Source organism: Octodon degus, unplaced genomic scaffold (genome assembly GCF_000260255.1).
Source record: "Octodon degus isolate 3935 unplaced genomic scaffold, OctDeg1.0 scaffold00269, whole genome shotgun sequence".
In the NCBI taxonomy this organism is placed as follows: Eukaryota; Metazoa; Chordata; class Mammalia; order Rodentia; family Octodontidae; genus Octodon; species Octodon degus.
In genome coordinates this window covers 2422258-2434661 of record NW_004524845.1, presented here as the reverse complement: position 1 = coordinate 2434661, position 12404 = coordinate 2422258, and the positions used below count along the sequence as shown (strand labels likewise).

General features: G+C 38.5%; 1 protein-coding gene across 2 annotated transcripts in view; it reads left to right on the top strand.

Moving 5' to 3' along the window:
• Positions 1 to 12404, top strand: part of Adamts3 (ADAM metallopeptidase with thrombospondin type 1 motif 3) — a 397838-nt gene that overhangs the window by 213972 nt on the left and 171462 nt on the right. For both annotated transcript variants that reach the window (XM_023706787.1, XM_023706786.1), the window contains exon 4: positions 6431 to 6587. In XM_023706787.1, coding sequence (XP_023562555.1) covers positions 6431 to 6587 — 157 coding nt within the window. The remainder of the gene's footprint in view (positions 1 to 6430; positions 6588 to 12404) is intronic.

Sequence of the window (12404 nt, the reverse complement as noted above, 5' to 3'; positions counted from 1 at the left end):
GTTCTGTATGCTTCAGTTACCTGAATGTCAGATTGTTTCCTCATATTTTGGAAGTTTTCTGCTATTACTTCTGCCCACATTTTTTTAATGTCATTTGTGTTGACTCCTTCTTTCTCATTGATAGCTATTAGTCTCACATTGTTCATCTTTGCATCATCTTGCAGGTGATGGATTATCCTCGTTGTTTTTAAGAGATCCTTGCTTACCTTTTCAGTAGCTGCACCAGCATCTTCAAGATCTGAAACTGTCTTCACTTTCACTTAAATGGTTTTGCAAACTTGTGATTGAGATTTTAATTTCCTCTATATCTCTTTGACTCTGCTTCATGCCATCTATTTCTTTCCTGTATTGCTCATTCAAGGAGTCCATCATTTTGCTAATCTCTCTCTCTTTTTTTTTAATCAATGTCTTCTTTAGAAGCAGTTATAAATTATTTCACTGCAGTGTTTTTTTCAGCTTGGGTTTCCTCCCAGTGTTTCTGTAGTTGCTTCTTTACTTCAGATGCTATGAGTTTTGAGAATTCCTTTTGTATTTCAGAAAGAATTGCTCTCTGAGTTCCTCTATAACTTTTTGCTGTTGTTTATTTACTATCGACACTCTTAATTCATGCATTTGAGCCGAGCTAGTGTTCTCTGCACTTTTTCTGTGTGGGCATTGGGTTTCCTCCATATGTTTCTGCATTTGATTCTTTAGTGCAGATGTTATTAATTCAGGGATTTCTTTTTTTATTTCCAATCTGAGTTCCTCTATACCTTTCTGCAGCTGTTTCTTTGTTTCAGAAGCCGTTGATTCATTGCTTCCTACTGTGTGATTCCCAATTTGTTCTGTGTTAGTGTCCTCTGCACTTGTTAAGAGTGGGCTTGGGTTCTGAGTTTGCATTTTGTTTCTTCTCGTCATTTTGTGTAGCACTGTCTTCTGACCTTTGTTGTGGATCTTCGTTGTAATTATAACCGCAGCACGTACTGAAGTTTATGTGCGGATCTACAAAGTTCGGATTTATCCAGCTGTGCCTGGCTTGGATCTGACTGCTTTGCTCTGCTCCTTCCTGCTGCTGCCCTTGAGGGTGAACCTGTTGTGCCCCTGTGGCAAGATTTTTGCTCCTGGACTAGCTGGTGGTTCTATCTTCTACACTCTCTGCAGGGATTGCAGCTACAGGCCTGTGTGCCAGGCCTGATCTAAGCCTGGAGGGGACAAGGTATAGTAGGTGGGAGAGTGCTCTCCCATACACTCACTTGGTCTGGGCTACGACTGTTTCTGGGGGTTCCGGAATGCGGCAGAAATTCCTACTCAGTGGCGGGTGGGGTGGGGGAGGTGCTTTGGAGTGGTGGAGCCTGGCCCAATGGGGTGGAAGAGGGTCTCACCCATGCTGTGCCTGTGCTGGGACCAGTAGTAGGTCCCGCTGGTGCTGGGTAGGAGGAAGCGCTCCCACACACTCACCAGACCTGGTCTAGGACTGGGTCTGGGGGTTCCTGGAACGCAGCAGAAATTCCTACTCAAGTGGGCGGGGTGGTGGACATGCTGCGGAGTAGTGGGGGTTTTCCCAAGGGGTTCAAGAGGGTCTTACCCATGCTGCGCCTGGGCTGCTACCAGTAGTAGGTCCCGCCAGGCGCAGCGTATCAGGAAGCTCTCCAACACACTCACTGGACCTGGGCTAGGACTGGTGCCATTAGTACCTTTGGCTGCCTGTGGGGACTTAAAACTGACAACAGGCTGACTTTTACAAGTGCTGCCTTCCAAACAGCATGTCTCTTACGAAGCATGAAAGTTGGAAGTTGAAAATCAGCTTGAAAGTTGGAATCAGCTTCTTCTCTGGTCAATGATAAAGCCAGACAACATACCCTGGCACCCAGACAGGCTGCTGAGCATTTTTCTGGAAAGACATAAGCATACCTTCGACCCCAAATTAGCACTGGGCTGGGTCCATTCCACTGTCTAGTATGAAGATCTTTCCAAAGGGTCTTTCCTCCTAGGCATGCTGTGTGGGCCACACCCCCGGGATGTGCTGAGATGGCAATTGAGACTGAGCATGGTGGCAAATACCTGTAATCCCAGCACTTGGGAGGCTACAAACTGGAGAATCACTATGAGTCGGATCTAGTAGTGAGATCCTGAACACCCTGTAGACCCTTCCCTAAAATACAAAAACAAACAAACAAATAAACCAAAAAGGTCCTTCCTAGCTTCTTTTCCTTTACCTGATTGAATTTCCGCTGCCATAGTCTCATCCCTAGTAGGACTTAAAAAGTTAATGGCATAAACTTCCAGGTGAAGTCTCTTATGAAGCATGAATTTTGTAGGGAAGAATTCTTCCTTTTGTTTTCATAGCTGAAATTTGGGTATATGTTAAGCACATTCTACATTTTCTTAACCTTGATGATTATTAAGAATTCACACGGTAAAGGGTATATGAAAAGTCTTTCAAAATGTTTGGAAGGCAGCACTTGTAAAAGTTAGACTGCTGTCAGTTTTAAGTCCCCACAGGCAGCCAAAGGTACTAATGACATGTAAGCAGTGAGCAATGACATGTTTAGCTGTTTCAACAGTGTGAGAAGCAAAAATAAACTACAAGGAAGTGTATAGTGAAACATGGACCCAGCATAGAGAGACAAATCGTAATACTTAAGGCTTAGGGAGTGAAGGAAGATATATTACATATGAGGAATGTTTATAAAAAAATTTTCAAGCCTGTTCTCTAGTTGAACTGTTTGCATAAGTGGAAGTGTTTTGAGGGAAAATGTCATCAGAGGCAGAAGCCTATTGAATGTCATCTAAGGAAGCAACAGTGACAGTAGCCAACAGTCTGTTTATTGTAGCATCTCCCTCAATGAGTGGCCTAGATAATTGAGAATGAATCTATAAATGAATGATAAAACATGGGACATGGCATGACTGAATTTCAAGTTGGAGTGTGAGATAAATGAAAAAGATCTTCTTGGTCAGTGTGTATAGTGGCAGTTTCAATGTGGCACATCACACTGCAAACATAAGTGCTGTCTGGAAAGAGGTTAATTGAAATGGATAAAATTTTGCAATGCCCATGTAACAGCCTGTAATTTAGCCTTTTGTACAGAAGTCCTGTATCCTGTATTTGGGTTCCTGGGGCTCCTGCTAATTGATCCTGCTTACAGCTGCAGTTCCCGCTCTGCTGTGTTGGAGCCATGAACAAGATCTTCTAGCAGTGGCAGTGGAAGTGGCATAAGCTCATTGGCCTGGGGGGGCAATGCTGCCCCTCAACCTTGCCATCTGGCACCAATGCTTCTCCACTTGGAAATTGTCAGTGTGTGTCTTGCTGCTGGTGATGGGCTAGTCTCCAGGTAGGCTTTCTTGGCATCCTCCTCCCTGGGGGACACCATGGTCCCTGCCTGTGTAGCTATAGCCATCATTTTTTCTTGGTTTCTCCTTCCCCCAATTTGGGCTGCTGCAGCTTCTGCAGCCTGAGGCAAGTGTTAAGTGGAAGAGGTCATGGGTGTGGCTGGTGGGCGTGGGAGCAACTAGGGCATTCTGGTGAGTCCAGGTAAGGCTGGAGCATGGGGCTTTCTGCTCAGCCCTCACCCTTTTCCCCATGACATTGTTTTGTGCTCCACAGGTTGTGCAGGTAGCCTGATCTGCACATGAATCAAAACAATTTCTCTTCCACAGTAAATTACGCTCTGGACTTAAAACATTATTTGGCTATTCCTTTACAATCATTTAGTACCATAACCTCTTGTCCTATGAGATCTATAAAACCTAAGATAAAAAGGGTTGTGGGGCAGTAGATAGCAGTTGCTTGTTTTAGTTCTTTTAAAGCCTTAAAGTTACAGCTTCTTGAAGGTTTATAACTTGTCTGAAATATTGGGATGCTGAACTTGGGCAAGAGGACAGATATGTTGAAAACCCTCCAAACACTCCCGCTGTTCTCCAGCTTCTTGCTTATCTGATTGAGCAAAGCTAGAGTGTTCAAACTATTTGTGTGGGGGGTGTTCTTGTTCCACTCTTCTTTTTTGGCTTGGGACCTAGCTTTAAAATAACACTTTGAGCTAAATCCATTATGGTCATCTCAACAAATATACAATCATTGAGACATTCCCTAATTCAGGTTCAAACACAAAAAGAAAGATAAATCCAGGAAGCAGTAGTACAGCAAGCATTTCTGTATACATTTGTGGTTCTTGAGAACCTGTTTGGCCCATGTTTTACACCTTAGGATTCTGTATCAGCATTCAGTGTGCTGTATTCAGTATTGCTGCCATTAGTGCACTTCTTCCCCTTTTGTGCATATAATTTAGGTGTCGTATCACCTGCTATTTCTTCATATCTTCAGTCTGTGTTCTTCCAGAATAAATGCTTCTTCCAGTGCAGTTTGCAAAATTCATGGGGTAGAAGGTGGTGAAGGATGAAGAAACAAAAGACACATGCCAAGAAACACAAAGCTGAGATCAAGTGGAGCCCTTTCTCTGGGTGGGGAAAAAAAAAAAAGATCTTCTTAAGGATTGTAGCACATTTGTTTGTACACTGAGCAGGTTGATGTCATGTGTCTTCGTTACTTTTCTCATTGCTGCGACAAAATACCCAACACCCAAAATGAAGGAAGGAAAGGTTTATTTCCTTCCTCACAGTTAGTGGAGATTTCAGTCCATATTCCGCTGGCTCCAAGGCAGAGTGGCACATGAAAGAGAGAGGCAGTTTATGGTGGCGGAAAACAGCAAAAAGCCAAAACGGAGGAGTAGCAGCTGCTTCAGCTAGAAAGCTTCTCTCCCTTCCTTATATTGTATTCAGGCTATCCACCCCAGGGCAGGTATAGCACTCAGCCATAATTCCAACATTGGATCATGAATTAATTACAAACTCTAGAAGCCTGCCCCAGTGACTACATGAGGCATTGCAGGGACAGCTAGACACAAACTTTAACCTCATGTGGCATCACTGCCTAGCAGCCTGTTGCTTGGCTTCCTCAAGTGCCTGGCTGTTTCATGTGGCTTACCTCAGGCGCTCTTGTTCTTGGGTCTGGCCTCAGCCCTGCACATGTGAATGATCTCCAGCTTCAGCCACTTCCCACAAAGAATTGATGTTAATTGTGAGACATGTGTTGTGCTTTGTGGTGCAAGAATAGATGAGATGTAATTAGTCAGGTGAGGGAAAGCTCTATTGGTTACAGTGCATATTTGAAGATCAACATTACTGTTAATGTAACAGAGACTTCCATTCCCTGTGTTCTGTTGCAGCCAGTGACTACAATTGTGAAAATATAGAGGAAGTTAAGGACTTCAAAAAATAATTAGCACTTATTCACCATCCAACATATATTTCTAAAATAGATAAATTTATATACTAATATGTGATTTCATTAACTTTGATTTCAAACAGATAAGTTGGTTTATAAATTAATATTGTATGTTGGTATATAGCCTTTAAAGTAGAAATGTGAGGCTGCAACTGTTTGGGATGTGAAGTTGATAGTTAAGGAAGAACATATTTTAAACAAAACTCTTTTATTTGTCTTCATAATATTAGATATAGTCCTGATGTTTTCTGAAAAATCAAAGGATACAGTAGCATTAGAAGATGACAACCAATAGACTAGTGAAAGAGATAACAGATACAACTTGAGAAAAAATATATATATATAGTCATAAAGTCATATTAAGATAGGAAAAATATGTGTTCTTCAAATTGACAAGTATTTGGAAGTGTGAACCACAGAAGCTTATAGAGATAATTTAAAGATCAAAATGCCTGGAGTATAGTAGGAAACTCATTTCTCTCATTCTGTATGTAGGCAAAGGAGGTCAGTGACTCAAAAAATATTTAAAGAACTGGAGCAGCAGATTAATACTGGGTTACCATGGGAAATTGGAGATGGTTTTTGAGTTTGTGTTTTGTGAGATTTCTTTTGGAGATCAAACTTCAAGTAGAATATATAAGTCAACTTTTGTAGTCTCATGAAATATACACATTGTGTGATTTTATTATTACCCTATGTAAACTTTGTATTTTACTTTATATGAACCTTTTCATTATTTTTTTTTAACTGAGAATCTAGTTCTACAGAGTCTCACTACACAGATCATACTCCTACTGATCCTATTTTCAGTCTCCCAAGTGCTAGGATTATAGGTGTGCACCACCACACCCAGTCTCAGTCTCTGTCTCAGGGTACCCTGAGGGGTGGGGCTGGCACAGCATGTGGTGCCAGGGATAGACTCTTGATCCCTGCACCTGCCTAAGAGATGCTTTAGTCTGCTGAGTTATGTGGGTGGTCCTTTCATCTTGTCAAATATGAATTTCTGCATTATTTGAATTACACATAATATTAAATAAACTTTAAATTTACATCAAATGTAGAAAGAAAAAAGTTTTGACAAATTATATTTTTTCTATTTGAAAAGGTGTACTTGTGAGCTGAAGATGTTATTTATTCTTTAAATTAACACGTTTATGCTCCTCCTAGGCTGGAATGATAAAAAGTGATAATGAAGAATATTTCATTGAACCATTGGAAAGAGGTAAGCAGATGGATGAAGAAAGAGGGAGAATTCATGTTGTCTACAAGAGATCAGCCATAGAACAAGCACCTGTGGACATGTCCAGAGATGTCCACTTCAAAGGTAGGCACCTGTGACACGATAGACTAGCCAGACAGGTTAAGGTATGTGGGAACAATTCCTCTTAGGAGGTAGAAGCTGTATTATGTTCTTGTCTATAATGGGAAGGTAGCAAAAGGCCTTTATATTTATAAATCATGAAAGAGGCCTTTTCTTTTTAAAATGAATAGAAGAATATGTATATAATACAGATATTTTATTCCACAGCATTATTATATCTCCAAATACATTACCTATAAATTCTATTAAAAGTTCCATAAGAAAATGTTTTTCTAACTTGTGTTAAAATTGGAAAATATTTATGCTCTACAAAGGTATCTAAATTAAGAATTATTTCTGATATTCACAATGTTCTCAAATGAGCTATCATGGCATGGCAAAAGTTGTGTTGTAACACTAAGGTGATAGATACATTTGAAAATAAATTATATTATTTGACCTTAAGATCTATTTTGTGATTCTTTTTCTTATTTGAAGGAAATCTAAATGCAATTTTTCTTAGAATTTTATAAACAAGAAACATTAAAGTCAAGGAAATTATGACACATGAAAATTTTGTATTTCTGTTTTAGTAAAATCTGAAAGTGAATTAATATTAAATATACATTCTTGGGCCAGCCAAATAGCTCAGCGGATCAAAGCATCTGCAAGCAGGCGCAGGGGCCAGAGGTTCAATACCCAGGCCTGCTGTGCTGGCCCGCCCTGGCAGCAAGCTGAGATGGCAGTTGAGACTGGGCGTGCCTGTAAACCCAGCTCTTGGGAGGCTGTAAACATGTGGATCACTATGAGTCTTATCTAGTAATGAGACCCTCAGTACCCTGTAGACCCTTCCTTAAAATAAAAAAAAAAATAAAAAAGGGATACATTCTTATATGATTGTTGTAGATTCTTCTCTATTGAGAAGAAAGGAAATTTTGATTTTTTTTTTAACCAATTTTCTAATGTCTATTACTTTTGCTAGCCTAACTCTGTGGTTAAAGGAAATTTCCCTGAGCAAAATGTGAGGGATACAAAGAATGTTTATTTAGTAATAATCCTTGTAAGTTGCTACCTGCTGACTATCTTTTCAATATCCCTGAGAGAGTATACTTTAATATACAGTTATAGTAAGCACAGTCTGAACAGTTTTGAACCATTTTTCATTTGAAAAGTATTAATAGATGTAGTTTTATCAAATGTGTGCCTGATTCTAAGCACTACTGTAGAGCATGAGGTGGGCTGAGCATCACAAGTACCTGGCCAGACCCATGGATCACCCCATCAGTGGTACCTGGCTCCTGGACCAGTCTTTGATCTCTCTGAGCCTCAACAACTTCCTCTATAAATAGAAATTAAAGCACATCACACCAGAATCAGTGTCATCGGAATACCGAGTGTAGCCAACAAAAGCAGGTGCTTAATCAGGTGCTTTATTATTATATAATACAGTAATACAGTTATCTTGTGTACACATTCATCCTAAGATTTCTGTTAAATTTAACAATTTGATTGCCTCTACATTGTGACTGTGTCATTCTTAATTATTGGTTATATTTTTATGTTTTAAATTTTTAATTCTATATGAGAAGACCAGTTATGTCAAGGGTAGGATAGATAGTAGGTCAAAGTGCTTCTTCCTTCAGTTTTGGATATTGGATGTTATTAATAAGCATTGCTCATTTGCCATGGCGTTGTATACAGAGCTGGAAGGCAGCTGTTTCATCACTGTGGATCCAGCAGGCTGCATCCTCTTCCTCTGTCTTAATACCTGAAGGAATCTGTTTTCTACAAATAGTGGCCGTTGGAGCCTGGGAGATAGTGCAGGGGAATAAGTGCTTCTCTGGCAAGCACAAGGGCCTGACCTGAGTTCAATCTCCAGTTCTGAAAAAACAAAACACCCCCCCGCCAAAAAAACCCCAAATACTGGCCCTTGGACTATCCATTAATCTGCCGTTTATGGGAAAGATAAATTCCTTTTTTTCTTAAAAGAAAATTGCAAGAAACATTATTTTTAGTACCTTGTAGTTTTAGATAATAGAATAGGGAAAATAATTTAATAGTCAAGGTTATACGCATTGCTAAAAATTGTGCAGAATTAAGGAAATTTGGAACATTGTTGTAGGAAATTATTTAAGATATCAGTTTCAGTAGCATCAACTTATTGAATGCACAATAGGTGTTAATTTTAAGAATGTAGATGCTGAATCCTGCATATTTTGATTTTCAATTAATAGAAATTTTCTTATAGGAAAAGTAGACCACAGCCTAACTAATACATTTTGGAAAGATTTGCAGCAGTCATAGACCAAAGTAAATGGAGTTTCTTTGTTAACTAGCAATTACCTTCAAACTTGAACCAAAGTAGAACCACTTGTTTCTTTTAGAAGTTCTAAAAACTGCCTTAATAAAGACTTAATGATTTTTATTTTTCTTATTTATTAAGTTCTAATTAAGTTGAGTAGCTAGTTATATCAACTTATCTTTTTTGAGAATCTTAAATTGTAATCATTTATGTTAAAAGTTAACTTTCTTTCCTCTAGGATAAAAAGAGATGCAGACTGATAATTATGAGTACCAAAGTACAGCTTTTAATTTCTGCTTTTAAGTTTATGGTCACAGGACTGAGAGCCATGCTTTCTCAGAGAATAAGTATAATCCAAGTATTAATTAGGCATATTTTTTGTATTGTATTATGTTATTTCAATGTGTAAAATTCAACAGCATGAAGGTACTTTCTTGCGATTAAGCAAATATACTGATTTATTAATGAAGCCTAAAGTGCCATACTAAGTAGTGTTTCTTCTGTCATACTTATTTTTTTTTACCATTTATTTATTTATTTACTTATTTATTTATTTTGTGTGTGTGTGGCCAGCTCAGCCCACCAGGGGGCGGGGCTGGCTGGCATGTGGTGCTGGGGGATTGAACCGTGGTCCCTGTGTTTTGCTTAGCTTAGCTTGTTCTAAGTAGGTGCTTTAGACCACTGAGCCATTTCACCAGCCCCTGTCATACTTATTTTAGGATATACATAAGATCTTGCTTCAATGAATTAGGTTAATTTTTATTTTTTTATTCTACTGAGAAACAGCAATGAAACAGCTTCAAAAGCGATTAATAGGACAGTTTTAATAATTAATACATTGCATATGATTAGCTTCTTAGTGGTTATTCACAATACAAGATGCAGACATGATATCCTGTCTAAATAATATTAGTACAAATCTTTCTTCTCATAGAATTAAGAGAAAGTAACTGTATAGCTATCCTAACTATTTTGTATATACAAACATATAGTTGTCCTTCCTTTGTATCCCCTTTTTTTGTTTAGTTTTGTTAGAGATCAGTATTCCATTGCCATTTTAATATTGTAGGTGCAAGAATTAAGGTAAATAATCCAATATAGTCCAGTAGTCCATAATAGTAGTGGTTTATCCATAGGACTGGCAATATCAGAAGTTTTTGATTTGAGTCTTTTACAGCTCAGCATATAAATATGGCTTTACTTTTTATACCTCATTTTTATACTTTTCTGCTGGTCTTTAAGACCAAGATAAAGCAAGACCTTTATAACCAGAAATGTAACTTTTGTATCTGATAAGGTCAGTCAAATCCCCTTAGGATTTATCCTGTAACCCTGTACTGCAGTTTGAAGATCCTTTGTAAATGTTAGCCATATGGATGTGTCACAGCCATTGCTTGACCAATTTTCTCTCTGTAAAAGCCTGAGAGAATGTTTTCTCTCCAGGTGACTCTCCTTAGGCACATTCTACGTCATCCATCACCTTGCTCTGTGGCCTCCTAATCTCCTTGATCAGAAAATTTGGGGCACAACTGAGTTACATGATGTCACAGTACATGTTTCCCTATGTCATGAGTCCTCACTGACCTTGAAAGGCTAGGGCCAAAATGTTGGCTGTCCTTGCCTCCCTTCGTTTCTTTGTTTTGGTCTGCAAACTTAGGTTAACTCTCCAGGAGAGAAGCTTATTATTACCCAACAACATATGCAGTTGTGTTTAACCCAGCTGTCTGTCTGAATATCAAACATTTTAGGCATAACATGGAACAGGTATTTTCCATCTAGTATTGATATGCTAAACTTTAGTCTCAAGGCTGGCAGTATAGCTCAGCAGACTAAGCACTTGCTTAGGTAAACGCAGGAGCCAGGGTTCGATCCTTGGTTCTGCATGCTGCGCTGGCCCTGTGCCTGAGTGTGCTGAGCCAGCGATGGAGTCAGGGCATTGTAGCACATGCCTGTAATCCCATCACTTAGGAGGCAGCAATCAGGAAGATCACTACTAATGTGGACTGTGTAGTGAGAACCCACGCAAAAACAAACAAACAAACAAAAAAAACAAAATCAAAATTTGGACCAGGGAGATCCCTCAGCAGAATAAACACTTCCCTGGCAAGTGCAAGGCCCTGACTTCAATTCCCAGTTCTACAAAACAAAACAAGACAAAACAAAACAAAACTTTTAAGTCTCTACAGAATATGAAGAAAAAGAGTAAAAAAATAAGAAAATATTTTAAAATTAAAAAAAAACAATTCACTTATTTTTGCACAGAAATTTAGAAATTTAAACATATACAGCATTGTAGCAGGACAGTGCAGTTATATATTTTTTCTCATCTCTTTTTTTCATTTATTCCCCCATTTTTTAAGCAAACATTTACTTGAGAGACACTATGGCAATAATTGTTATCTCATGACAAGCAGTACATATTTAGAAGACTAGAATGGCAGGCATTCCAAGCATGACATTTCTATTACATATTACTATATTGAGTGCAGTTGCTTAGTTCACAGGCTTCAGCATATATAGTTAGTCAGGGTGAGAATCCTACCAGTTAACTGCTAGTTTCAAGAAGCTGCTTATGTCTCTCAGGATCATTGCTTTACACATCTGGTTTGTATAAATGGATGGCGTTGCCTCTGTCATTTTGCCTAGCTTTTCTCCTTGCCTTCATTGTCCAATACTGAAGTTCTTGCTTTCCTTTTAATTGTGTTATATCTTTTATTTGTATTTTTTCTTTTGAGTACTTATACAAGGGACACTATACGATATTTACACATGTGGGTCTGCTTTAGTTCACTTATGAGTATATCTTCAAGTGGCATCCACTTCAATATAAATGCTTCAAGTTTATCATTCTTTATATCTGAGTAATACTCCACTGTATAAAAATACCTCATCTTTTTCATCCATTTCACACTGTTATAAACATAGGTACACATATATCACTATGATATGCTGTTTTCAGTTCCTTCATGAAAATTCCCATTAGAGGGATAGCTGGCTTGAATGGGATTTCCAGCCCTAGTTTTTTAAGGAGTCTCCACAATGATTTCCATAATAGTTGCACCAGTCTGCATTTCTACCACCAGTGGAGAAGGGTTCCTTTTTCCCCACAACCTCTCCGAAATTTGTTGTTGGTTTCTTTCTTTATGATAACTGTTTTTCTGGGGTCAGATGGTATCTCAATTTAGTTTTAATTTGTATTTCTCAGATGCCTACTGATGTGCAGGATTTTTTCATATATTTATTTGCTTCTTTAATTTCATCCTGTGAGAAGCTGTGTTCAACTCGGATGCCCATCTTTGTATTGGGTCTTTAAATTTTGGAGTCCTAATGTTTTTTAATTCTTTATAAATTCTAGAGAGCAGACTTTTGTCTGAATGCTTATTAGTCAAGATTTCTTCCAAATTTGGGTTGTCTTTTCACTTTATTGGTAATTTCTTTTGTTGTGTAAAAATTTCTCAAGAGCAGGTCCTAGTTGTTAATTCTTTCAAGTGTTTCCCGTGCGATTTGATTTTTATTCATAAACTCTTTGCCTACCCCTA